Source organism: Venturia canescens, chromosome 5 (genome assembly GCF_019457755.1).
Source record: "Venturia canescens isolate UGA chromosome 5, ASM1945775v1, whole genome shotgun sequence".
Taxonomy (NCBI): domain Eukaryota; kingdom Metazoa; phylum Arthropoda; class Insecta; order Hymenoptera; family Ichneumonidae; genus Venturia; species Venturia canescens.
This window is the reverse complement of record NC_057425.1, coordinates 5,302,507-5,330,476: the sequence shown is the minus strand read 5'-3', so window position 1 is coordinate 5,330,476 and position 27,970 is coordinate 5,302,507. Positions and strand designations below refer to the sequence as shown.

Sequence of the window (27,970 nt, the reverse complement as noted above, 5' to 3'; positions counted from 1 at the left end):
AGGAACTTCGATCCAATTGTATTTTGGGAGGGGAATAATTTATTTTTCAGCAACCAAGAACCAAAACTCGTCCAGAGAATCAATTTTGAGCTCACTCAATTTATTTTCATCGAAAATCGATTCGGTTTAATCGGATATCGAATTATTGAATAAAATATACAAATAATCGGTTACCTGCTGCTGTCAAATTAGCTTTTATACCTCGCTCATTTTCGGCTTTAGTTAAGCACATGATTCCGTGCTCGGTTCTCCTTGGATTGCAGGGCTCTAGGACTCGAGAATTTTTCGTTACGTGGCCCCATTTCACTCGTATGCAGCCACAGGTAGATTTGGGTCAGGAGTTCAAACGTAAATATATTAGCGTGAGTATGTCTATGTATGTAGGCTGCTATATTGGTGAACGTCACGTCGTATATATAATTCGTGTCTCCGCGGTCTTAATCCGATAAAATGTTATTTATTCTGAGTTTTTTCATCTCCGATTTTCGAGATGGTGGTGCAGTCCCGATAAAGCACGTTGCAGTTGTCACCCCTGAGTCCAGCTTGACCAGCGTCTTCAATGAGACGCGCCCAGCCTGAGGCCGTTTGCACCGATTTCTTCACACCGTTCCTTCGCGATGGATTGAAATTTTGGAAAAGTGTCAATATTCGTTGGAGTTTTTGTTCGGTAGCACAAATATCTTGACCGATTTCTTACTTACGTCAAATACTTCGCGAGCTTTCGACCAACGACACCAAAGTTTTCGACTATTCTGTGATTCTCTAGGCAAACCGTCCTCTGGATGCAACGCAGTCGCGCGTCATCGTTCAATATTTCCACTTGCTCCGGAGTCTGAGGTAGACAAAAAATTTTTTTCGTTGCCATTTTTCAAAACTTCTTCGATTGGCTAACAATTAGAAATTAAAAATCAACGCAAAAACCGACCAAATTACTGAACTTTCTAATCATTCCATCGATCTTAGTAAAAGATTTTTTTATACATTTTTCGACTTTTAGAGGACGAAAAGCTTCATCCAAAATTGTGCGACATAAGGAAAAACGCTGCAGTTTCAAAGTTCTTTTGGTAAATACAGAAAAAATGAGAATTTTATCTCTCAAAATGGATATTTTTCACGTGATTTTCAATGATTTTAAAAAATGTAAGTAAAAGTAGATTTTCACTTCAATCGACACTTTGGCTCAACTAGGACAGTCGGTTCGTTCATGAAAGAATAAAAAGCTTGATAAAAGTACCATCGGCACGAGTCCCTGAGTGACGAAGAGGTCTCTCTTTTTACGACCGGTAAGTGCATCCACTAATGCATCTTTACGCTTCGCAGACATCAGAGAATTTTGTATAATGGCGAAGAGTAATAGAAGCCCGATGAAGCTAACGATTGCGAGATGTTTTGTACCAATGCCAAGAGAACTCGTCGCCGGTCCTTGGGAAACCATTGGCGACGAATGAGGGTAATCGTATTCCGGGAGATACGCGTAGTGTTCGCTTCGTACTTGTTCCAGCGGTGGGGTCAGTCCTGCTGGTTCGTTTCGATTGAAAAAAAAATGATCGAAAAATATTCGAGCTTGAATTTACAACGAAAGTGAATAATTTCGTTTTTCAAAGAAGAAAAAAGTTGGAATTAATTTCAACGAACAATTGGAAACAAAAGAAAGTTTGAGAGATTTTTTTTACCAGAAAAATAGTAGTTTGCAGGCACCGGAAGCTGCGCCCACGGTGAGTATTGAAAGAAGTTCGACTGCGCAGCTTCCCGATCAAGCGGGGCCAAAGGAATCGGAGGCCACCAATCGGTCCTTTTGTTTTTCAGCCCCAATTGTAACTGTGGTTCGTTTCGAACCGTTCGATTTTCTTGGATCGTTGGAAATGTCACACTATTGGATTCGTAAGCGTTTGAGAGGGTTAAAAACAAGTTTAGTTTCGCGACGATTACAATGAAAGTGGCGAATGAGGCAACGGCCATGCTGCTGCTTTTTTTCTCGTTCCCACTCGACTTGGGGAAGCTCGAACTCAGACTGATATTTTTTACAGTAACGCCGCGATGTTTTGATCCCACCAGAAATACTAATATTTTCATTTCTACGAAAAATATACCCGACGCGCCTGACGAACAGAGCGAGCAATTCAGCTTCACCATTTACCGGATATAATTCATGGAAAGTACAATCTTCCGATTCGCTGAGTAGATCTCGATCCTCATATCCGTGTCCCGGTAATTTAGCTCGAAAATAGCTGAATCTTTCTTCAATTTCCTCCACACAGTTCTTCCCTCCCGTTATTCGTAAGCGTTGCAACATCTAGAAAATCCTCCTGCAGCGGTTCTCCAAGATTTCCCAAAACTCTGAGGATCGAAAGAATGAAAATTACACATCAAAAACGTCAGATCGCTGTCCAAATTTCTAGGACAGTCATCACGATCGAGTCGTGTCAAAAATGCTTCGAACAAAGTTGCCAGAGCGAGAAATGAGATTTTTCACATCACCTCACACGAAATTTATTATTTTTTCGTTTTGCTCCCCGAACTTAAACCCTCTGGGAATGTAATTTTCAACATATTATTCTAGAACAATGCAAATGCAACTGTGTCACGAGAGTTTAAGATGAAAATGTGGGGAAGCTCGGTGCTGGGATACGTCCATAAAAAATGCATCCTGTAAACTCGCGATAACAATGTTTATGAGATTTCGAGGATACATATGTTTGCTGTAGAAACGAGACAGGGTGGATTGCGAGGGAGTGAGCCGACGGGGTTTCTTTTTTATATTGGGGTAGGCTGAAATTACTTCGCTCTGATCCCGACTGCAAGTTTCAGTAGAGAGGGGTTGCTATGGCGATACCGCGTACAGCCGACAGTGCAGGGTAACGTCCGCCAAATGGAGGGGCTCGGCAGTCTGAAGCCTCCCTAAAGGGGATGATGCTCTCCTCGTAAAATATCTTTATATCTCCGCTAATAACATGGAGAAAAGAGTTTGAGAATTTCGATATTTCTCGGCTGGATTCTTCAAACGCGAATGAACAAACTTTCGACATCTGGCACTCGGGAGGGGAGCCGCGTTTGCAAAAGTTTTGAAATTTGTGTGTTTTAAGTAGCAAACCAGAGAAGATAATAACTGAGAAAACCGAGAATTGCGTCAGCCAATAAATCTCTCGCTGAATCATTCAATTTTGAGTGATGAAAAAATAATGAAGAATCGCGAAGTTGATTACGATCCGATCAACAAGGGGGGGTGGGCCCTCGCCCTTTACTTTAGCTCCTGAGATTCAACTCCACTTCGAAGGACAAGTAGGAAATAACAACCCTCCGGGATCTCGATTAGGAGCGAAGCAGAGAAAAATCTCTTCGTTCTTTGTAATATTCGTGGCGCTCCATTGGACGAAACTATAAATCGTTTAATCTCTGTCTCCCCCTCGAGAGACGTTTCACGCATAGACGCTTTGACTTTCAACGCGCGTGGTGCATCTCTTATTGTGAAAAGGATTGAAAGTATAATTTCCGGGGGGGTGACGCGTTGCTCCCTTGCGAGTGTCGTTCGGGTTCCTTTTTGCGACGATTTCTGGTCGCAGTCTTCAAATCACAGCTCCATACAGACATTCTTTTGTGACGGATCGCGTCTCATCGCCCATAAAACGACGCAATTTTTTCGACGGGTGGGAAAACGTGGTGAAAATCGATCCTCGATGCATGAAAAGTTATGTTCCGAGAAGATAGACAGGCGCAACGGAATCCTAAACTTTGACTATGCGTCTCCGACGAAACCTTGGTGCGAGGCAAATAAAAATGGCAGAAAATCCAAATCGTGATTTTTCCGGCGAGTCAGAACGTCCCGATCGCTTCGGCGTCAGCGGGGGCGAAAAAATGAGCAACAAACCGATCGTAGATCGACACGCTGCCGCCCAGTAAACCGTCCAGGGAGTTCGAGGCCGCAGGCAGCGCGGTTGCAAAGGGACCTTTCTCGCGTCGCAAAATCATCGCGTGTTACAAAATCGTCAAACACGATACATTGCCACATCTTGGTCTATGCCGCTCGAGCTTTGTTGTATCGAGGTCACATCGATATTGCGTTTCACTCAAGAGAACGGAAGAGAGAAGAGAGAGAGAGAGAGAGAATGGGAGAGGGACGGAGAGAAAAGGGGTGGCTGGGGGTTTCACGCCATCGAGATGAGAGCCGGGTACAGATACCTCTTTGTATTTTTAGCGTCGATACTTTTCATCGTCACATCGATAAAACACCTTCTGTGCTCATTTTTTTCAGCTCCGGCGATCCAATCGTCAACGTGTTTGTAACGCACACACGTTTTCACTCGTAAATATGCGCCTACGTATACGGAGGCTCTGTTATACGTTTGAGAAATTCAGTATTAAATGAGTTGAACTATAAATAACTTTGCCAAGGGATCAACACTTTTATGTCCTCGACGACAACGATGCATATAAGTCAATATTACATGGATTTCATAAATTCCTTCCACCAGGCTTTGCTCCCTACGATTCCAGTTTTTTGGACGCCGGAAATACGATTTTGTGGTGCAAATCAAATTTTTCGAAATCCAAAACGGGGGTGATCGACTTATTTCGTTAGTTGCTGATTATGCAAGTTCGAAATACGGAATTATGCTCGAAATACTGAATTCTAACACAACTGTAATTGGCTGTGTCACTTTTAACGATCCGGCGACATTGTTTTACGAATTATCGGTCCAATGAGGTCAGTGGATAAGATTTTCTCGGGTGGAATGAAAATGAGTTAACTTTACGGATTACTGTGTAGCTCCTCGTGAGACTGAATAAACGAAAAAATGAAAATTGCTCTACGTTCGAAGTGTTGAAAAGTGTTTTTCACGATGAAAGTACGAAAATTCACAATTTGTAACTTTATTCGTTGTTTTTCTGTTTTTGGGTGTGAATTTTCGTGTTTTTTAACGAGCTTGTCTCAGGCAATCGTGTTTTTACTCAGAGTCCGTTCATAAACACCAGAAATTCAAAAAGTCTGTCTCCTGTTCAGCAATCGATTCGGTCTACGACTGAGCAGTCACCCAACGATATGCTGGCCTCACCAGTGAGCGTTTAAATTGGGAGACCGTCGTCACGAACGAATCGAGCACGTCTAGCATTCAGGTTTGGACTCTCCCACGAGTAAGGAGCTTAAAAAAAATTGAAATCGATCGTCTCAAGAGTCACGCGGTCAGCCCTCTGCCCAGTGTTTCCGTTGGAATTTCAATAAAATTTGCAGAACTTGCCCAAGAATATATCATCGATATTCGATCCGCATGAAATTTATTTAATAATAACATTTTTTCCCCTCGCAGATTTGTTATTCTAGAAGATCGCCGAGTCCGGCCACTGAGAAGCCTATCTACTGGTGACACTTGTTACTTGTTTGCTCGCTCGTCGCATAGGCCGCTGGCTCGCTCGCTGAATCTACTAACGAACGTGCCAGAGAATGTTTGACCACAACGCTGTCATTTGACGTCCCTATCTACTGGACTCTCGCAACTATGTCTACGGAAATTACGTCTAAACCTACATCTCTAACGTGCCAGGCGAGAAACAACGTTTCTGCTGCTGGCCCTTCTGCGTCCTGGGTCACGGTGCTCGATATCTCGACTTTGCTCTATCAAACTTCCGAGAGAAAATTCGTTAAACTCGCTAATTAGATAATCCCATTTCAGGCAGTCCAGCTAAGCAATGAAGTTTTCGAATTCTGTTGAGTGGCAATATTTTTTTGTTAAGATTTTATACCTCGAAGAAGTAATTAATTTGAGAGAAAAAATACGAAGGATTGTCAATGAAAATTTGAAAATTTCCAACCTGAAGTTCGATTATTTCGGTTTTCAAGATTCTCTCTCACAACTTCCTCTTCTGTGACGTTCACGCGAAAGTAGACGGCGATCAAATAGGCCAAGATCAAGTACCGTGGCGCTCTTTGTTAGTCCCCCAAGCATGGACGGAATTCCTACGACTGCGATGACGAATCAGCACACAATTGCATTAAAATGTGTAATTTCACCTCGAGCACGATAAAGCAACGAAAAAATAATCGATGAAATCGAAATTAGGGGTTTTTATGAAAAGGAATAAAAAGAATAATCGAAATTGAGGAGTTTTGTGATGGACAATTTGCACTGAAGCTTTTGCAAAAATTTCAAATTCACTTGAAATTGACGTGAAGAAGCACAATTTTATGCAGAAGGCTGCTGCGCAGTTGATTTAGGTCGGACAACTTGACACCGGGAATATACGTATACGAGCTCATTTCACGCATCGCGATTCGCCCATGTGCGCGCATCTTCAGCAAATACACGACTATCTTCAACAACAGGTTTATCAAAAATTTCACACGACAAGGAATATCAGATGAAATTACGATGTCTGTGAGCATACGAAGAATAAAGAAACCCAGTTCAACTGATCAAACTTGGAAGCACTCGATATTTCCGAAATTGAGCTCTCACACAGTCCTTCGTTTGTCTTCCCGAATGTCTGATGGGATTGAATTTCGTTGAGCTGAATGATGATACGAGAAGAGAATTTGAATTGATGCCAAACTCGTACTTCAGCAAAATTGCTTCCAACGGAATTTTTGTTTTTCTTGTTTTTCAAATTTTGCAAAAAATTCTGTCCACCAACATTCGAAGTCGTAAATTTAATAAACATTTGAAATTCAACGAGCTTTTTAATCGGAGCACGCAGATCGAGGGACTCTTCTCCTCGCAAAGGTTCGAAACAAGCAACGAGGCTTGACCATTCTGGTGAAATTGACGCAGTACTTTATTCTTCACCCTCGAAATTATAAATCGATCGTCTACCCTGTTTGTACAGAGCTTATAATTGGACAGAAATGTCCATCCGTTGACGTGTTTTCGATGAAAAATACTCGCAAAATGAAAGTGAAATCATCATGAAAAAAAAAACACGAAGACTAAGTTGGTGTCCAAACCAATCTTTCGATTGCATTCTTTTCCCAAAGAAAGCAATCTCGAAGCTCATCAGAAAGGAAATTGTCGAAAGCATTTCGTCAGACTTGAAAAATGGGACAAAATTTACGTCGCCATCGTAGTGACGTCAGCAGAGAAGTCTCCGGAAAATCGACCCGAAAAAGGGATTAGCTGAGGCAATCTTTAAAATCGTTTTTCGACTTTATCCAATTGCAGTGCAGATGCGGACAGATTCTCTCCCTACTAAATATCTGCCATGCACTCTCCGTTACATTTTCATTTGTCTCCCATTTTTCAGTCTCCACATCGGAGAATCAGTATCATTTGGTCGATCATTTCTGTTTATTATTGCGTATCGAGTATCGAAATGTTATCTTCCACGTCGCTGGCTTCTCTCTCAGTCCAAGAAGAACTATTTTTCGCATGGTATTCTCACCCTCGTTCGCTCTCGGAGCCTCGATCTTCTCGTCTTTCCTTCCCTCATCGGCGTCTCCTTCGCGCACATATACAAACGCTCGTGGATATTCATTTTCTTGCTCACTCTCCCGATCGCATATCGCTTTCGGTCACACTCACCCCCGCGGCTCCCTTATTGCTCTCGGTCGGGGCACCCCTCTCAGGAGCGCTACGTCGCGTCACCACCACCACGACGACCGCCATCTCGTCACCACCCCCGACAATCGACGTTCGCCGTTTGCGTTTATCGAACGATTGCGCGCGCACGGAATTCTACAGGGCGGACGAAACTCCGTGGCTACAGATACACTGGTCGAATACAAGTACGAAAAAATCCATAGATATATACGCGCATCGGATCTTGGCTGGTCTGCCGTGAGGGCGAGCACACTGGCAGCGAGGTTGCGACGAGAGTTGGCAGCTCTCCTGCTCGCCTGCTGGCTCAACGAGAAAGAATATCAACGCGCACGACCAGCGGAGGGTCGTAAAGTGCGGAAGGTGTGCGACGAGGGATAGTGAAAAGTGTGCGAGCTAACGGGGTTTCGCGTATTCACGAATCGCGTCAGTTCAGCAGTTTTTCTTCTTCCTACGTTTGGCAGAAAAGTGCGAATGTGCTTTGTCGGAGGAAGGAGAACCAAATCCCCCCAGGAATATCCTCAGGGTGTTTCGTCGGGGCAGACGATTTGACTAACAGTTTCGGAAGGCTTTCGAGTTGAAAGTAGCATAAATAAATAACACTGTAGCGTGGGAGTGCGTCGGATGTAGGCAAAATTGTATCGAAAAATTAGTAGAAAAACGTGCTAACCCGTAGACCGAGTTGGGGAATTTCGCTCTCAACAACAAACAAACCGCGGTAAGAAATCAGTAGCGAAGATCGCTCGACGGGAACGGAAAGTCATTTGGATTCGTTCACTCGCCTGCTCAGACGAGATTTCATTGAAAATTGAGCCACGTCCCCATTTCGTTAGCTCGCGATAAACCGGCTCGTTTTTTTGCGTCTCTCCAGAGTCCCCTGCGACCAGTATACAAAATTAGTACGAAAGTGTTTAGTTTCCTGAAGCGCGGTCCAGCACAAAGTTTCATACGATTCCGTACACATAGGTGCAAGGGAGTGAAGAGATCGATCGTGTTCGCCATTTTGCTGGTTGGCCGACATCCCGCGCGCGGAATAGCATCGCGCCGACTTCCATCATTGGCGAGTGGGGGCGTGCGCGCAGGATTGCAGGGTGGTGGATTCCCTACAGAATCGTCTCGTGCACCCTTAAGATCCACGAGCGCGAGAGACGGATGGAGCTGTAGCTGGGACAGGGCGAAGTACGGGTATATATACAGAAGGAGAAGCTCTTGCGACGCGTTCGTCCCTCGGCAGAAGCGCGACCCTCCGTTCTTCGTGGAGGCTCGATTGCGGGGGGATTGAAAGTAAAAAAAAAAGGAAAACAACGTAGAGGCCGCCGAGGGAAGAGGTGAGTGAAAAGAAGAAGAAGAAAAAAGAAACGCGAGCCTTTCGAATTGGCGCGTTGACGTTTAGCGGTGTGTTATTGATCGAGCGCCATACTCCCGCGTTACGGTGTTCCCTCGGCCGTGAGAGGGTGCGTGAGTGCCGTGCCGAAGAAGCACCTATTTCGTAGCAGTTCAGTACGAACGAACGAGACGGATAAGACGCGTTGTGCGGAGGTGAATATTTTATCGACCATTTTAAAAGTGTCGTCGTTCAAAGCATAAGAATTGTGTGCGCGGGAGGAACAAGGTGCGGGGGGTAATTTAAGGAAGTCGGGAGTGCAGAGCGTCCGGGAGGCGGAGAGCGGTATCCTATTGCCCTGAGGGAATAAGGCAGCAGGCTGGGAGGACGGTTGAGCGAAGTTGTGGGTCCCGTCGTGGAGGAGGCCATCGAGCCGGGGGATGCGACCCCGCTGACGGGACCCTCGAGGGAGGTCTCGATACCTTGGGCACCTCCGCCACCTCCGAGGATCACGACGCCGAGTCCACCTCGGCCTCCGCCGCCGCCCCTGCCGCCGCAAAATCAGCAACAAAATCAAAATCAGTCTCAGCAGCAACAGCAGCAACAGCAGCAAGGCCAACATCACTTGCAGCCCCAAACGCAGCGTGATCAACAACCGCAGTTGACCAAAAGCCACAGCCAGAGTCAAATACACTCGTTGCAAGCGAGCCAACACCAATTGCAACATCAGGTCAGCGAGCCCGGTAACAATCAGTCGGTAAACATGGGCACAGTCTTGTCCTTCAGTCCACGTGATCGGCGCGCTTCGGCTTACCCGACCACCGGCCACCATCCGCAAACAACTGACTTCACCCTCAATAATTTCAATTACGAGCAATTAAACAACGCGAAAAATCGCGAAAACAAAAGCGTCGCGGCTGTTGCGCCTGCCCCGACGACTCAGAACAATCATCCACCCACGAACAACAATTCGTTACAAAACAACAATATCAATCTCAATAACAATGACAATGAACGCATCATTTCCGAAAAAAATGCCCTCGAGAAAAACCTCAAGAAACATTCCCTATTCATCAACGCACTTTCGTGGAAACGATTTAGTACTGCAAACAACAACAAAAAGAAACTCGATAACAAAAATAAGAACATCACGTTCCGTCAGCCACTCGACAATATTCCCATCGTCGACAAGAATAAGAACATACAAACGCCTCAGGTGAGTTCCCTCTTCGTTGTATTTTTCGTTCAGTCAATATTTATTCACTGCTATTATCCACACGAGCTGATCACGATTAAATTTCTTCGAAAACACAGAATTATCTTTTTCTCTCAAAGCCCAATCAAACTTGTCGCTCCGAATGACGAATAACATCAGTTATCCCGAGCGTTCTCGAGAGCTCGCACGACGCACTCTCGCTTTTCACATCGTTAACGTAGAACGTCGATATATCCATATGACTATTCCGCAGCTCAACCAGGAAATCAGTCGTAATAAACAGTCGTTTGTCTCATGTTCAAATACCATTCGAGTTTAGTCTCCGCTATACCGCGAAACGATTCTCATGAATAACTAACGCGATGAGGAGCCTTTGTGTGCCGAACAAATTGCTCGCTCGTATACACTCCGAAATGTTTGTTTTTCAACAATTAATTGGCATTTATGACTCGACGTAATTGCTTGTTTGTGTACATCGAAATACCGTGCGAATCAGGCATTATTTAAGCATTCAAATCGTGGGGGCTCGTCAGTCAAATGCGGTGGTATAAAATGTGTCACTTAATTTTGCTGTGTTTCTAACAACGATAATGACGGGACCGTTTACTATTTAAACTTAAACGTCGTCGATGCCTTCGTGCCTGCCTCGCGGTCCTTCAACTTTACGCTCGATCGAAATTTTCATCGTTTCCATTCTCAACGCCTCAGTTATTTTTTTACGTCAAACCACTTCTGACTCGTGCCCACGCAATGAAGCGTGCAAACCTCTTTGCGAATGCGTACGATTCTCCACGTGCTCGAGTTTTTCCGATACTGTGACGAAGCAACCTATTTTGTGACCTTTACTCCGCTTCGCGATGGTCTATCATTTCCCACATATCCATTCCACGCTAGATACAATTGCTATCACATTTCAATCCGCTCACGTACGTACTCTGTTGCCCGAGTGTGGCTTCTTATTAACTTCATCACCAGCATATTTTAAAAATGTCTCATTATTTCTCGGGCTCGCGATTATCCAAATTTGTTCAAAATTCACGGACATCCGTGTACGAAAATTCGTAATACTGAGTCGAAAAAAAAATGTTCAATTTCGAAAGCATTTCAATTCCATTACCAGCAAAATGAACAGATTTGTTTTTCACGAATCAGCGAGACTTTGAAAAATTGATTACTTTGTCAATTATTCGGCATCGGGCCGTTGTTAAACGACAAAAAAGGCTTGTGGAGTGATTATATTTCTCTCGAAAAATTTACCCATCTTTCTGATAAATGAGACTTCGTCATAACGCACATACACACAAATTACGTGTACGTATAACCACGCGTTATTAATAAATACGTCATATGATCCGAGCTGATTTACACTCGTTATCGATTCAAGTTCGTATGAACACGAGTTTAAAAAAAAGCGAAATAAAGTTTGTGACACTATAGTTGAGGCCTTGACAGTAACGGGCAAGCAGCATTGCGGCGAGCAACAATTCCATGTATATGCAGGCAGATAAATACATGCGCACAAAAATGAATCTGAAACACACTCGACTTCGTCTTTTGTTATTATTTGCGTGATAGCGAGGCTCCGGGTCTCTCGACCACAAAGCACGTTATCGTCGTTTTATCGATAGTTCTAGTCGAGTATTACTTTGTTAAGATGAAGCGTTCGAACTGGTTAAGAGTTTTTTACGTTTACGAAGAGGCCACCGAGCGCTAGTTCGATATTTCGAAAAGGTGGACGTCACAGTCGCGAGTAACAGACGTTACTTTTAGTGAATTTTTTTTCTCCTCTTTCTTATTCTCAAAAAAGACTTTTCGATATATCGAAACGTGAAGCCTCTATTCGTTGCCATGGTTTCGTTTATTCGTTGGCATGGATCGTTGCCAAGCATCGTAATTAGCTAGTATTTGTCGCTAAAGCGGCCGCGTTGTTGCTGCTGATATTGTTTAAAAGTGGCTTAATTATTGACGTTTGATGCAGACCAAAGCGCCGCTCTCGAACAACAATCATACGACGCACAATCCAACGTGCGAAAAACTCGTGCAAAAGTACCTTCCACCGGGACCTAGGAAAACTGTGATTCAAGCATCAACCTCGGAATTGCTCAAGTGCCTCGGCGTTTATTTGCACGAAAAGTGCACGAGACTGCGGGATTTTCAAGCTGGTGACGCTGTCATGTGGCTCAGAACTGTTGATAGGAGTTTGCTGCTTCAAGGCTGGCAGGTGAGTCTACTCATTGTACACACAACAGTAGAAAACTTTAACAATCAATCTTCGAATAACGAGTTGTCACTGATATTAGTAAAGACAACGACTCTCGTTATCGAAACGTTGAAAGAGTTTCGGCGAAAGAGTTTATTCGATTTTTTCTTTCGCTCTTCCAAAGCCTTAAGGGGTCTACTGCTCTAATTAGACGGGCAACCAAAAGAATGTTTTCACGATTTTTCTTGACAGGTATGAAGTATAAATATGGATATAAAAATTGTCAGGCCTAAAGAATACACTCTTGAAATACACAAAAAAAATTTGTTTATTTTTATTTTACTCAGTTTTTGTACAGAAAAATGGGGGAGAAGACAGGTCCAGAAAAAAGATGGGTGTGCGCTCTTGATAAAATCTCTGTGAATGGATGATTGGAGAAAAAAAATAAATATGGTTTTAGATTCAATAGCAGGCTGTAGCGCATATCATACGATTTTTGATTATTTCGAAAATCACAAAATGGCGGCTATTTTATCAAAAACTACGAAAAAGCACGTTTCTTTCGTCGTTTTTTGCAAAAAAAAAATAGTTTCGCTCAACATTTCAAAATTCGTATAATACGCGTTATAGCTATAGTCATGAAGAACGTGTGGTACAGTTTTGGCAAGGATCGGTTGAATAATTTCGGAGATTTTATCAACGAGGGCTCAGATAGCCGAGTAAACTTCGCTCAAAAGTACACTTAGGCTGCTCAGATCTTTACAAAATTTTAGTATGATAATTTAAAATATGCACACTTTTGAAAAATGGAATAAAAAAATCGATTTTTCGAAAATTCTAATTATCGTAGACCCCTTAAGCTCTTATTATTGGATACTCTCGAAGTGAAGGGGGAAACAAGGAACAGAGGGAACTCCAGGAAGTTTTGAAAAATTCAGAGTCCCCTTGACGATGTTCGAAAGTTCATCAAGTCCGAGAAGGACCCTTACGCTGATTCGGCTCCCGTGGGAGAGGGGCGGGGGTGCGAAACGCGTGCAAGGGTCCAGTCAAACTTTGCCGCGCGTTGGCGGTCATCGACCACGAATTTTCGGGTTCTGCGTGAGTCCGCTGACGCGTAGACACGCACACTCGTTGACACGAAAACGTCTGAGGGGTCGGGAACGTACGCATGCGTGAATCATTGCTGCTTCAGAATACTCGAGCTCGATTCCACCGTAGAAATTGGGTTTCACTCCTTTCCTAAGCGGGAAAATATTTCTTCGGGATCAACGGGATTAAAAAATGGAATGTTATAAGTAACAGGGTTCGGTTGCCCAAATTCCAGAAGGATTTGAGGGCACCGTCGTGTGTTGAGGCAGGGGAAAATGTTTCTCGATGCCACACGTAACGTCGCTGAGCTGCACGAAAAAGCACCGAAGATCAAACGAGCGAATAATGTAATTTAAAAAATCGTTGAGTTTTAAAGAATGCGAAAAAAGCTTTTCCCCCGCGCTCCACAGATGCTTCGCATCGACCAAGGGCGCGATATACGATTATTTTCTCTGTGACGCAACTCCCATACGTTTCATGCATTCCGAGAGAATCTCGTGGAAAGCCCGGGGAAGGTTGCTTCGACGTAGGGGATGATCGTACGATGTACGAGAGAGATTTTTGTGCATGGATGCTTATACGTTTGCGAGTATCCTGCAATTCCATAACGGGGCAGATGACCCAAGGGGATGGTGCGAGTGAGCACGTGGTGCAGAGACTGCCCTCCTCTTTACGGCATCGAGAATATAGAGAGAGAAAGAGAGATGAAAATAAAGAGAGAGAATTATTACGAGGCCACAGAAAAAACGTGACAACGTTGGAAAACTACCCCCTCGGAGTATTCACGCGAAAAAAATGAGCTGTCGTTGGTATTCAACGTAAAAATTAGTCCTCGAGTTTTATCTCCTCTATTGGTAGTTGAAATTTTTTTTTTAGTTTATTTTTCTCACATCATTCACGTTACTTTCGTTTATAAAACTAATAAAAATTTACTTCTGCGCTTCAAATACAAGAAGCATGTATTTATACAGAACGCAAATTTACCGTGCCATTCGAGTGCAAAGTAACGAGCTGGCTGGACGTTTATGCGTCATTGGGAGACCTCAGTAATCCCGTTAAAAGTCACCGTGTACGTTTCCCGACATTTATCACGTGTTCGGTCCACGTTCACGTGTTACAAGCAGTCTTGGTTACACGTTTTTTCCTTCCTGCGTATGTCTCTCTCTCTCTACTTTCTTCCCAGTTAATTTCACAGTTTACTCGTAAATAAAACAGCACTTTCTCGGTGGACGACGACGCATTATACGTCACAATTCTCAACGATGCCACTGCTGGAAGAGGAATTCTGTAATTAAATCAGACAGGAATGTCGGCTCAGTGGATGACGAGCGTTCATTTATTTCACGGCGTTCATCATTTTCTATGGAGATTTTTTCCACCAACGTAATTATAGGAGTGAAATTGTCAGTGAGGATTCTTTTTCAAGCTTTTATGACGATTGCTGGCGAGTTTTATTAGAACGTTTCACCATTTCGTGAATTAATAGCCCCAAGAAGAACAATCCTAAAAATGAAAAGTCGAATTCATGTTATTCTGAAGATCCGCTGCCGCATGGAAAGCTTCGAAAAAATGTTTTTGTCATTGGTTTCGCAGCGAATCGACATTTCTGAAATATTCTTCATCGCTCCCGACCCCCGACAACGCCAATCGTTCCGATTTTCCAGACGATTCTTAAGCACCGTTGTGAAACAAGGTTAAACAATATTCACGATTTGAGGAAATCACTTGACGAAAAAGAAATGCTGGTCGTAGTAAAAAAGTCGGGGCAGAACAGGGCGCTCACCCCTGCGAATATCGACCGAACCGGAGCAACCCCGCATCGACACCGACGGCGGCCCCGTCGTCGCCGCGGCCATCTCGTGTACACACAATGTTAGCTACGTTGCACTCTCATGGCGTTCTCCTCGTTTACGTATTCGCTCGAAGCACGTTTTTGTATTTTTAAATCCCTTTTATCACAGCATTAACCTCGGGACTGCATCGGCGATTGACGATCCACGGAGCTCGAGAAAAGCGTGACGAATTTGTAATCAGAGCTGACCGATGTGTGAATGTTTTAAGTATTTTTACTGCTTTTTCGCATGATGACGGTCATTAGAAGATTCTTCAATTGTTGAGCTCCGAACTGCACCCGCGCAAGCAATAAGAATATTCTGCAGCGAAGCAGTTCGACGAGGTGCAGAATATTTGCGACTGTAATGAAACAATTTCCACGTCAAAGTGTCCTCGCTGCTTTGCTTTGCCGCCGCATTAGATCGACCGCGCCTCTCAGTCCCTTTAACCTTGTAACGAGAAGTCCTTAGTGAAAATAATGAAATTAGCGAGCACGAGACAGCTCGAGCAATGCACAGGGCGAATTTAAACGCCGAGAAGCAAAGACGGGCGACGTTGACCAGCGGAGAACGGTCAAAGCACTTACCGCTCGAGCAGCGTATGGTTCGGTAATTCAATAATAAACGAAAGCTACGATGGAGCGAAGGTATTTTCTCGAGAGGGTGAGTTCCCGTGGCGCTGTGTCAGAGAACGAGTCCACACACCGCGTGTGCTGCACGTTCTTCATTCGAAGCTGGTACGCTCTGCCGAACGAGATGTGCTTTTCCCTGCGAGAGGCCCCGAGTCCTTCGAAGCGTGAGCTGTTTATATTGCCGCGAAAAGCTTCATTTTCTCGAAAAGCAGAAAGCCCGAGAAAGCCAGATGAGAAAGAGAGCGAGAGAGACAAGTTTGTGCTCTGATAAAACGCCCTACTGCAAGGGTTAAACGTGGCGTATGCACAAGCCTTGGGGAGCCATGGGGCGTGGACGAATGCTGCTGCGATGCTGCTCGCAGTCGGGAGAACGCCGGAGTTGCAACGCCGCTTTCCCACTGATGACGGTGTGTAGCAACAGCGTGTACGAAGCGCGAGCGCATTCGCTCGCTTTACCAGCGAACCAGTAATAGCAGGTGGATTCAGTTTACCGAAGCTGATATATATGTATATATAGATTGGGAGAACACACTTGTATCGAGGGCATCGATCCTCCCGGATCACAGTGTGGCCTCACCGTATTGTTGTTCCACGTGCACACACATCATCGACCACTTTTTCGCACGATATTCCTCGTTGGCGGTGTACGCCGCGATCGGACTCGACCAATCTATGCCCTGCTGCTCGGCCTGCTCTCTTGTACACTCGCCTCGTATCCACATGCGCCACTTGCACTATAATTAAATCGGGTCGTGAGCCACACCACGTTCCAATTCGCTAATTACTCGGAGAATTCGCTCGGATTATCTAACGATGATGATGATGATGGTGATGGCGCTGCGAGGACGTGAACTTTCCCAACGCGTTCTTCCCGACGAAAGTATGCAAGCTCCGATCGGTGAATGGGGGTGTAAATAATAACTGGCCTTTTTACAGAACGTGCCGCGCCATCTTCGAAGAATTTCTCGTCTTTTTTTCATCCAGGGCAAATGCGAATGACGAAGGGTAGCTTAAAATAGTTGGAGGCATTCGTTGGAGGCTGTTTTCGCTCTGATATTTGTGAGGGGACTATTTTTTGGGGCTTCTTTTACTCAGTAGATGAATTGGAGACGCTTCGGCTTTGAGTGGCGACTGGTTAGTGGAGTTTAATCGAATACTTATTCGATGTACGATGTTTAACTTGATTTACGTTTTTTGACGTTGAAAAAAAAGCGGATTTCGTGACACAACATCGGAGTCCAAAGATCTCTCTTACGTAATTCGTACAATCTCCATAATATCGACCGGATTATGAATAGATTGTGCACGAACGTTCGAGACGCGCGGTTGTTAGGTAGGAAATTTCGTTGCGGTGAGATCGATAAGTGGCGTCGGGAGCGACTCTCCATGGTAGCGCCCACGATCGTCTCGGATCTAATTTGCGAAGGCTGCTCTTCCGCCTGTATCGAAAGTTAATACGTACGTGATATGAATCATCCGTGTAATAGGGGGCTTGAAATACGTAGCTCGCGGAGCTCGCTCTCGGTAGAAAAGTTGTTAAAACAATTAAGGAGGGTCTTGGCAGACGTGAGGCAACAGACGCGCGGAGAGGATCAAATGACAGGGCTCTGTCGCGATGATAAATCGATTGACTCTGCGAACTCTCGCAGAGGAGAAATAGTCGGATGATTTGTAATCAGAAAGGGAGTAACGAACTGGATTCATTTCTATTTCAGGATGTTCCTTTCATAAATCCGGCCAACGTTGTGTTCGTGTACATGTTAGTGAGAGAATTGGTCGACGGGGAGGAGGCCTCCGAGCGAGAACTCCAAGCCACCGTTCTGACGTGCCTCTACCTGAGCTACAGCTACATGGGCAACGAGATTAGCTACCCGCTGAAGCCGTTCCTCGTTGAGGACAGCAAGGACAAATTCTGGGACCGCTGCCTCCTGATCGTCAATCGCCTGAGCTCCAAGATGTTGCGAATCAACAGCGAGCCCGGATTCTTCACGGAAATCTTCACCGAGCTCAAGGTATATGAGACCCCGTGGAGTCGGCCGTGGGCGAACGACATCCTATAAAATTCGAAGGGTCTGTACGTAACAACGCGCGCATCTTGCAAATTCGTAAATGACTAATGGTTTGCCTGTCGTTATTTTCTCATCCCTCGATGTTTTCTACGTTAATAATGTGCTCTGCTCTCGTGGCGAATGAAATTTAACCCTGCGACTGTGGACTTTAGGGTTGCGGGGCCGGAGAACGCGGAACTCTTACTGGAAGCGGCCTCGAACGAAGCCTCGTTGTCTCCGGAGTCGCGGTTCCCACCAAGGCGGCTTGACGGAGCTACACACATCTGTTCGTGCGCATCGCCAAGCACGGATGCGACGTCACGACCCTCTGACGAATCGAGGCTTCAGGAAAAACGGCCATCGCAGCATGACACAACGGCGCCGTCTACCTCGAGCACCCACCAGGAGCAGCTCCCTCAGCAACAACAACAGCAGCAGCAGCAGCAGCAGCAAGATCAGCAGGCGCGGGCTAGTCATCAAGATGCCGGTGAACCGGGCCGTTGCGTCGATTGTGGTAAACTCCGTAAGCTTGTTATTTCGTATACGATTGAAGATTTGGACACGATCGACGCGACCCCCTTAGAGAGTAAACTGCCACCGAGAGCCTGCAGCTGCGAGGCGATAAGTTCGTTGTACATGGGCGACGGGGCCGGTCCCAGCAGTGTCGAGGAGCAACATCAGCGGCCCGATCTTCGAAAGTTTCGAAGCGTCGAGCCGAGATGGGCGAACGCCAGTTTCCTCGCGCCCGAGGACGCTTTAGCCGAGGATTTGCCACCGAAACACTCGATCGACGGTAACGAGTATCGCTGGGAACTCCACACCTCGAAAACGGACGTTGATCTGACGCGGAAGGTCAAGTGCAGCTGTCACAATCTCACGCCCGAGGAGAAGAAGCCCCACGAGCGCGGTGATCTTAGGAAGCATCACAGTGCCGAGACCGACAAGTGGTCGATTCCTCCCGATCACTTGCTAGCGACCCCCCACGACTTGCGAAAGCATTTGAGCGATGACTCGAGGATGGCAGCCCGTGGCGAAGTTCCCGGCTGGACTCTCCAGGTTCCAGAAGTCATGCCGAACCCAAAGCCCCGATGCACATGCCCCAAGCCGACGACCATTTCGCCGTCGCCCCTCGACGACAAAAAGGCAAGGTTTCAGGATCCCGAGAACAGAAGCCTCTACGCTAAATCTTTGACGAGCGAAGAGCCGAGAACGAGTACAGCGGCGAGCGAGAACCGGCCAGAGTTGAAGAAACACGCGAGCGAAGATCCTCGCCCAGGTGCTAAAGCAGGTGGACGAACGAAGGAACGCGGTAAGCTCGTGCAGCAAAAAGCTGTCGTCATAAGCACTGGAACGTCGAAAAAGTGGGACGTCAAGGAACGTCCGACGGCTTTGGTAAGTCCGGAAGACGAAGCGCGCACCAAAGCTCAGCGTTCGAGGTGGGCCGGCATGCCACATTTCTCGTTGCCGGTTGAGCGGAGGGACACCAAATGGCGCAAAGGGCAGGACTCCTTTGCCGAGGGAGCCAAGAGCAAGAGCCTGAAAGAGAGACCGAAGTACAGCGTGCGGAGAAGCATTTCGCCGGAACCCGATCCAAGAGGTTTGCTCAGGCTCAACAATCGCGTTGTCAAGAGACTGATATCCCCGGAAATCACAATAACCGATGCGAAGTGGGCGCCGTACGAGGGTTATTCGCCGCTACCAACGATTGGTATAAAGAAGCGAGAGCCGAAGCACATAAGCGACATTAAATGGACGCCCTACGATAATTCACCCTCGGACGAGAGTTACGGGAATCTTCCACCGCCGGAAGATCCGAATCGCTCCCCGTTCCAGCATCCAACGCCGTGTTTTCCGCCGCCGCTTGCTTCGCCCGACCGCGTCGTTGACGACGAAGAGAAAGAACGCTGGCGATTTCTCAATGTCATATCACCGTTTCCTCTGTACCAGGGAGCCTGGAAGGACGAATCGCCGGAGAAAACACCACCGAAGAGATACTCGTCGCCCGAAGATCTTTCGCCGCCTGTTTGGTCGCCGCAGGAACCAGCCACTCCTGTCAAACGCCCGAAGCCACCGTCGCCCAAAAAGGCCCCGAGCAAGAGCCACGGAGCTTCTAAAAAGCGTGGCATCCGCGGTCGCTCCGAGAGCAAACACCATCCGGCCTCGGATAAACTTCAGCTGCCAACGACCACCCTCGTACGTGCCTCCAGCGAAGAGCCAAAGTCACGTATGAGACCGCAATTGCTGCGATCGAAGGCTCTCCTCGAAGTGCCCAAAAGCGGCGCAATCAGCGCGACCAAGCGCTCCCAGAGCGAGGAAGTGCCGCGTTATCGTTCTTCCGAGGGCTGGCGCGGTCCGAGCAGAGCCAAGAGCGAAGAAGCCTCCAGATTCGGCGATCCTTGGTCCAGCATCGACTCCGAGTCTCCCGAGGTCCGACAGTACGTCACGACTGTTTGAATTTCCATCGAGCTTTTAGGAACATTTTTTTCTCGCCCGATTTACTAAAGTCTGATATTTACCGGTGTATGTGTGATCCGGAAGCGCGCATGTGTGTATATCTGAAGGTTCTTGCCTCTTCTTAAACAAATATTATCTTTTACAGGCAGGAACATATTATATTTGGCTAACATTTTTTATAGAAATCGAGTGCTCGGATATGAAATTTTTCTAAACGTTACATCCCAGCCTAGGAACTGATCGCCTCAAGCCATGAGAAACGAGCAAAAGACTTGATCCCCTTCTGTTCCAATTTCGTTTCAAAACTTAAAACGACTCTTCATACGTTTCGAAGTTGCGTCATTTTTTATGCCAACATTTTCTCCTCAATCATTCTCCTTCGAGAGAATCCAGTCGACAATTCTTCTTTGTCTTTCGGTGACTTTCCGACGCCCATTTTCTCATGGTGTTTGCGCAGTAAACGAGGAATTCCTACGTGAGATGCGATAAATGGCAGCGAGTATCAAGGTGTAACTAAAAATTTCAGATAAAACTAAGAGAATGAATCAGGCGAATAAAAAATCTCTTGAACCGAGCCTAGATCGCGAATCCTCGATCCTTTTATAACAAAGGCCGGTCTAGTAAATAGAAACAACAACAAAACAATAAAAGTTAATGAAAAATCGTAATACAAGAAGAAGAAAAAAACCATTGAAAGGACGTTGACGTTTGTCGGCCTACGCGGAAAGAGATTAGCAAGAAACGATTGAAATGTGACACTCGAAGGATCGCGCGAGAAAAGGAGAAGGGGGGGGGGGGGGGGGCGCGCGCGCGCGACAATGCGAGTGTGATAAAAAAAAAATCAGATTCCAGGCTCGATAGTGCGAAGAGGATTCAGGCGGTACGGAGACGGGATTGGGAACTCGGTTGGCTCGGAGCTCGTGCGGGACGATTGAATTATTGATATTATATATTTGTAAGTTTGTTATGACTAAAAAGGGGCGAAAAGATTGGAGAATTGTGCAAGAGAAGAGCGACTCGCGGTGGAATATCGAAGGGACAACGGGCAAAGTGCATCGCAAGCTGAGGGTTCAAAGTTTCTGACGAGGCACGAAAACTCGTGACTCGTAATCCTCTGGAAACACAGATTGAAAAAAAGACATTGTGAGTGCGTGAGATTGCGTCATCGGAACTTTCTCGTTCCCGTTAAAATGAACGAGAATCAAGCCCAAAAGGGGAGAAAATGCATTCACTCGTGAAAGATACGACGGTGACGACGATCAGGGGCGTTTACGAGATATCGGATTAAATTGACTGTAGAGCTAAAGAATTTGAATAACGATAATAATTAAACGTTTAGAGTGTAAGTAGCGACGAGGCCGTAACGGGTCCAGACAGAATCGTAATTTATATTGTATTTATATCTATTTATATATGTGTATATATGTAAAAATACATATATAGGTATATATACATGGGTATAAGACGCTGCTCAGATATCGAGAAACCTTGTATTCGAAGAGGAGAGTTAATGGTGAGGATAAACACACGCATTCAGATATTAAAAAAAAAAAAAAAATCAGCGGACAGAGAGTGAGTGGCGAACACGCTAAAAGAATCCAGTCGCGCATCGGGCGTGGGTGTGGACGGCGCTGATCTCGTTGCAGAGATCGGTCCTTCGGGGCGCTTGGTTTTCACTCGCTCGACTCATATAGTAATTCGTCATACGCGCCATAATTATAAATTATTAGCATAAACTGTGTTATTGAACTTTTGCAGAAAATATTGAGGGAACGACGACGATAAATGTGGAAAAAGAAAGGAGATCGAGGTGCCGAAGGTTTCGCGAGCGAATTTCTATGAACGGTACCGATCCACTCGGAGCATCGCCGTTCATAACGAAATCGTGGATTATAATCGCCCGTGAGATCGCACGTAGTCGTAAGAAATGATGATTTTGTTTTTCCTTCTACTTCTTTCCGGAATCTCATCCGTCATTAAATTCGGTGGGTGATCGAACCTCGGGTCTTCGCGACCCGAGGAAAACCCCTGCCGGGGCGTGCAATATTCAAATAGACTTATTAACAAAAGGAAAACAATTAGTTAAGGTAACTCGATTTAGTAACGTAAGTGAGGTATCAAAGGGTAAGCCATGTATTCTGCGTTTACATAAACTGCACTTATCAATACGGTTAGCGATCAGTGATTATATTCGTTGTGCAGTATTGATTTCATATGTTTTTACGTTTCATTACTTCGGCGCACGACCTCCTCGTCGGGCGTTGTTTTTCAACGATTATCCTTATTATTGTCATCATCATTATTAGTATCATTATTGTCACTATCTGGTGTACGGTGTCTGTGATGAATGCGTTCTTCTCTCTTCCGTGTACGATTTCACGATAGAATATTTCAGCAGGTTTACGAAAATTGTATCACGATTCTCGTCACCATTTTCCTGGTGAAAAAAATGAGAAAAACAATGAAAAATTGGGGAGCTGAAATCAACGACGCGAGAGAGAAAGAGCGAACGAAGCGCGTTCTCGTTATCTTCAAACACGAGAATTTGCATACACTTTTTTGGCAACTTCATTTTTGTTCGATTCGATTACGTTATTTCGAATCAACGATCTTACGCGCATAAAGAAAGTTGATTGCGATTTAGTGCGATTGAAATTTGGGAGAAACGTTAAACGGAGGGTCACCATCTCGTTCTTACGGATACGTAAGTTTATTGATATTATCGCCATCGATGTATATATACATACTTACATAATATGTATACATCTGTATACATGATTTTTAGCAAAAGTATTCGTACTTGTAACAAGAATGTTCGCTTGGGAGTGAGCATTCGTAAGAAGTCGGTTTAAAGTGATTTAATCTCGTCGGGCGTTTAACGATCAACACGAAAGTGTACTTCGCTATTTCGTTAAGGAAATATCCGATATCATTTAGCGTAAGTTAAAACTCGCGGCATTCGCAATCACAATATAAGATTTTGATTTTTCATTTTTTTCTGCCATTTCTCTCTTGTTTCCTCTTTATTCTCATCCCCCTGTCAAAGTCTCATATGTTAAATATATACGAAAACATATTACATTTATTGTAATTAAGTCTCCCGCTAATGTACAGCTGCTCGATCGGTATTGAACAAAATCGAAATTCCCTGGCGCACCAACGACAGCAGTTTTTTAAAACGTTTTCACAATGCTTGATTCTCGAAACGAAATTAATCGGCACTCGAAATTTATTTGGTAACGTGCTCGTTGCGATAATTACTTTGAATGATGAATTCCGTTGATTCAACGCCACGAACTGGTCGCTCGGGAATTGGTTTTTGTTCGATTCCTCGTATCGATTAATTAAGGGAGAATCAACGATGCGTTTTGGGACGAGGGATGGAAAAATAGTAACTGAGATAAACGCGAACAGCGATTAATCCAGTAGTGATGCGTATTTTCGAAATCTACTCTGCATCTGCGTTCAAATTTTCCGCGATCCGCTGACCAAACAGCCCTAAAAAAGATCCGAGACTCTCGATTGACGATTTTTATATTGCCGTCGCCCGAAAAAACTGGTTCTTTGACCGTTAGAAATACTTTGTTTGTTGCTGCTCCAACGTTTCCCGTCGCTTCTGAGAGCAAATTCAGACCCGCTAATATTTTTCTACCTCTGTTTTCCACCGGAAGCAGCAGAACTTGAGAAAAATTGAAAAAAAAAACGTCGTCCCAGATTTCTCGTGGCGTTAAACGTTGGTGCTTTTCGCGCACTTTCAACATTTTCTTCAATCATTTATTTAGCCATTCGAGTTCGAGATATTGAGGGCTGTAAAATGAGCATTTTAATCGTGCAATTCTGCAAACGGTAACGACGATATAAAAAGAGCCAAAACCGAGAGTTCTATGGAGCATTTTAATCCGGAGTACCGCATTAATGAGTTCTGGTTATCCGGTCGAAACATTCCTCTCCCAGAGACGTTAAGTCGCGTGCTGTGATTGATTTAAATATGTAAATCCGCATCATCGATGTTCGCGTTGTATATACGTCGTGATACAAGCGTGGTACACGGTGCTGCGGAGTTCGGTACGTCGAATAAACTCTCGTCTCTTCCTCGGAGCGCTTTTGCATTATATATAAATTGTACATTGAGGAAAATTGAGATACGAATGCGATATAATTGTGAAGAGAAATGATGAAACAAGCGCTCAACGATTCTCCGAGAGTCTGAGAATATGTAGATTCGATGTGGAACTCGATAAAAACTATTTGTAAGTCAGAGAGAAAAAGAGAGAGAGAGAGAAGATTTAAGAAAATCGATGATATAGACAAAAAAGAAGGCGTGAACAAGCGAAAGAATCCCAATGGTGTAGTACAGTATATCCGTGCTGCCATTAGCGTAAAACAAAGACAGCTGAAGCCAAAATAGTTAATGAAAAACTCCTATACCCGAACGTATATATTTATTAAATAAATATTATATATACATAAATATATATACCCATACATTTGAATCATGTAATTCGTTTGCAGTCTGAGACTTGTTTAGAACTTCTCGTGTTAAATTTAGCAATTTCATCCGTATAATCGAACGATTGCGAGATCGGGCCAAGTCACACATTCGACGTTACTACGTATTATAAACCTAGATTATTAAAAGATGAAAGAAAAAGAAGAACAAGAGCAGCAACAACGTATAAGAAAATAAAAGGGAAAGAGAATAATGAGAGCGATAAAATGAATATCGAGTGAAAGAGATCTGCGGATTAACTAGCCATGTATACCTCGATCGTGATTCATTTGTTATTTATTTATTCGTTACGTTGCTTCTTACGAATTTTCATATTAATCGTACGAGAAAGATCGTATGACGCTCCTAGTCTGATTGTAATTTCTAGTCGTTCGGTTCATTACTTTCGTTTGGATGCCACTTTCGACGAGTAGGAAACCAGCCCTTCCCCGAATCCTCACCCTCGCCGCGCCCTCTAACCGATACCCCGAATTATTTGCTCGTGATCTGATCCTGAAACAGAGTGACGGCGTGTGTTACAGGATTATTAAGCCTGTACGTAGAGCGATGCATTGCCTGTGCAACTATACAATATACAGCCCGTAATATGAGGTCGATGTTGATTTGTTTAAATAAATGTAAGTTCGAAAATCCAAAATGATGAATCTTTGCTTTTCTGGTCTTTACCCTCTTTCCTGGGGGAAGCTGAGCTCGTCGCGGAAGCTGCGATCGAGGCAGCTCCTTCAAATCGGTAATGCGCGACGAAAATTTTGAATTGGTCGATTACCAGCTGCGGATATCTTGACCAGCATCGGTAAAAGCAGTTTCGATTCGATTCCGAACAAAGTTACCAGTTCGCGGACGAACGTTGAGGCTCCGAGACGTTCCAGGCTCCGCCGGTAGATAACACTGCACGACGGAGAGATATCGCGGGATGTTTCGATGCCTCGTCTTACGAAATCAAAAGTACATCTGCGGACCAGCAATCCAGCGGCTCGGGCAACCTCCCGTTCCCGCTTTTGCTGCCACAATGGACTTGGCTTTTTTTCTTCTCTTTCCTCTTCTTCTTGCGCCGCTTTCTAAACAGCTGTAATGGATTCTCCGAAACTGAGTCACCGTTACGTTTGACCAGGCCGCGGCGTGGTTCGGTGAAGAAGCGAAAGAGGGGCGCGGTGCGCCAGCGAAGATAATGTCTCGCTGGACAGCCTCTTGATAGTACTCAAAGCGTTACACGAGCGTTCTCTCAATCTTGCCGAAATCTACGCTCGAGACTCCGCCACGGACTATCCCCGCTTCAACGGCACGTCGAGCAATCGATACCGCAATGACGATAAAACACACTTTCTCGCTCGGACAAACGAAATTGTTAGGAAAAAAACGAATACGAAGGAAAAGAGGAATGCCGCGGAGACCTGTCGCAACCGAGGAAGCATTTTTTCTTGCCTCCCTCCGACGTCCAATAATCGACGAGATTTCAATGGTTATCTCAAGACCATTGACGACTCGCGATCTCCCCCTCGATCTTGACTCGCGATCGTTCCTACCGGGCTGATAACTCGGAACGAATTTATTGAATTATGAGGCAATCTCTCAACGCGCCATCGGCCAATTTCGCCAACCTCAAAGCCCCTCGAACTCTGTCCCGTTCGTGGAAAAGTGAAGACGTCACGAGGGACAAAAACAGGAGACGAAACGCCTGGTTGGCAGAGCAGTAAATCAAGAAACTGCTCGCCAACATCGGACTCCGTCGAATCAATCGTCCAATGAACTTAGAAAGTGGAAAAAATGAGCTCCCGTTTTGACGATGAGCGACGAAACCGCGGGAAGCCACGGAACTTTTTCAGCGCGAGGAATCGACTCTGCGGAAAAACAGAAAATGCTGAATCCTTCGAAATTTTCAGTTCGTGACAATCGCACCGAGATGGATTCCCGAGGAAATCGGAGTTCGCTGATTCCTGGTGCTGAATAAGGGGAAAAAGCATCATTAACGAACCGCATCGGTGATTTCTGCTCCGGATATCTTCGCGTTCCTTCACCGTACGATAGACCAGGAAATCGGATGGTTGGACCGGATTTACCGGCTACCAGATGAGGCACGATGATGGAGAATCGAAGCAGCATAAATTCTGGATCAGAAGAGATTAAAGTTCCTCGTGATTCCTAGTGCGATGTATAAATTTGTCAGCGAGCTCTCTTTTACGGATAGAACACGTTCGTAATTCGCGGCAGCGAAACTCGTAAGGTTTGTCGTGCGGTGTCTCGAACTGCTCGGCGGTTCGCGTCCTGTTCCTAGCTCTCGCGTCTCATTTGAGATTTTTTAAACAGAGCTGCGTCTCCTTTCATTTACAACGCATGGCAGCGCACCCGTATCTTTGCTCTGGGAACGAGGGAGACGAGGCATCGGAGGAAAGATTGAGAGGGAGGGAGACAGAAGCACAGACAGACCGAGCGCTGCAACACACCCACTAATCTCTCTAATCCGTTACTATCTTTGCGCTTGCACATGTGCTACTCCTCTGGCAATTGCATTGTGTTCGCATGTAATATTCGCAGCGTACGTACCGGGAGCAAAGAATAAAAATCAGCGTAGCTCCAATAATGGTTAATAGTACGTTTGCGATATGGCGCGAGAGAAGGAAAAACGTCGGTTGAGATGTGAGCAAGATTTAACATTGGCCAATCGCGGTAGATCGAGAAATTTGTAAAAATCTCTTTATTAGCTGGTATAAAAAGCTATACGCAGCGACGAAAAACCTTTCATTCGCACATCCTGCTACGTATTTCGTAGCCGCAATCACCTCGCGATATGTTTTTTACAGGCGACCGTTTCGTAATTTACCATCAATTGTGGCGCGCAGTTAAAACTAATGGCGGCGTCCTCGTTATTGGTCAGGCAAAAACAAAAACGTTTGCGCACGGACGACTTAACCTCCATGATGTATATTATCGCGATCACATTCTGTTGTGCATGATTGGACAAGCGATTCCGCGAGATAATGATTATTGTATGCAGAAGAAGAAACGATTTACGCAAGGAGTCGTTTTTTTATTCGTACAATCGACTCAAGATACGGTGTAGCTGGTGGATCTTACTGACGTTAAACGCACCTCCAGCTACATATCAATCGTTCGAGATCGATCGAGCCTTACGTGTGTAAAATAC

At 45.1% G+C, this 27,970-nt stretch overlaps 3 protein-coding genes across 11 annotated transcripts; 2 read left to right on the top strand and 1 right to left on the bottom strand.

Annotated features, from left to right (window-relative positions):
- Positions 1–70: 70 nt before the first annotated feature.
- On the bottom strand, positions 71–10,205 carry LOC122411458 (uncharacterized). Of its 9 annotated transcripts, XM_043420250.1 has the most exons (6): positions 7,369–7,497; positions 2,138–2,337; positions 1,674–1,870; positions 1,235–1,518; positions 702–832; positions 71–610 (listed from the first exon to the last, which is right to left on the bottom strand). In XM_043420250.1, exons 2-6 carry the CDS (start codon positions 2,194–2,196, stop codon positions 454–456), a joined length of 828 nt encoding a protein of 275 aa, XP_043276185.1. In that variant the 5' UTR covers positions 2,197–2,337; positions 7,369–7,497; the 3' UTR covers positions 71–453. The 9 variants fall into 9 exon arrangements, with proteins under 9 accessions (XP_043276185.1, XP_043276178.1, XP_043276180.1 ...); XM_043420243.1 differs by lacking the exon at positions 7,369–7,497 and adding an exon at positions 10,053–10,205 and having other exon boundaries at positions 1,674–2,337; XM_043420245.1 differs by lacking the exon at positions 7,369–7,497 and adding an exon at positions 7,509–7,602 and having other exon boundaries at positions 1,674–2,337.
- Cdk5alpha (Cdk5 activator-like protein) lies at positions 7,780–18,171 on the top strand. Its single transcript, XM_043420240.1, has 4 exons — positions 7,780–10,063; positions 12,042–12,284; positions 17,532–17,890; positions 18,038–18,171. Exons 1-3 carry the CDS (start codon positions 9,611–9,613, stop codon positions 17,874–17,876), a joined length of 1,041 nt encoding a protein of 346 aa, XP_043276175.1. The 5' UTR covers positions 7,780–9,610; the 3' UTR covers positions 17,877–17,890; positions 18,038–18,171.
- Positions 18,006–25,465, top strand: LOC122410847 (serine/arginine repetitive matrix protein 1-like). The gene has a single exon (XM_043419294.1). It carries the CDS (start codon positions 18,006–18,008, stop codon positions 20,316–20,318), a length of 2,313 nt encoding a protein of 770 aa, XP_043275229.1. The 3' UTR covers positions 20,319–25,465.
- Positions 25,466–27,970: the final 2,505 nt, after the last annotated feature.

Bases quoted from the DNA above. Each gene is read 5' to 3' on its own strand.
- LOC122411458 (XM_043420243.1), bottom strand. From the start codon at position 2,133: ATGGTGAAGCTGAATTGCTCGCTCTGTTCGTCAGGCGCGTCGGGTATA. The intron at 1,519-1,673 runs GTAAAAAAAATC...GAAACGAACCAG, and splicing joins TGCAAACTACTATTTTTCTG to CAGGACTGACCCCACCGCTG. The intron at 611-701 runs GTAAGTAAGAAA...TCCATCGCGAAG, and splicing joins AAGCTCGCGAAGTATTTGAC to GAACGGTGTGAAGAAATCGG.
- Cdk5alpha (XM_043420240.1), top strand. From the start codon at position 9,611: ATGGGCACAGTCTTGTCCTTCAGTCCACGTGATCGGCGCGCTTCGGCT. The intron at 10,064-12,041 runs GTGAGTTCCCTC...CGTTTGATGCAG, and splicing joins AGAACATACAAACGCCTCAG to ACCAAAGCGCCGCTCTCGAA. The intron at 12,285-17,531 runs GTGAGTCTACTC...TTTCTATTTCAG, and splicing joins TGCTGCTTCAAGGCTGGCAG to GATGTTCCTTTCATAAATCC.
- LOC122410847 (XM_043419294.1), top strand. From the start codon at position 18,006: ATGAAATTTAACCCTGCGACTGTGGACTTTAGGGTTGCGGGGCCGGAG.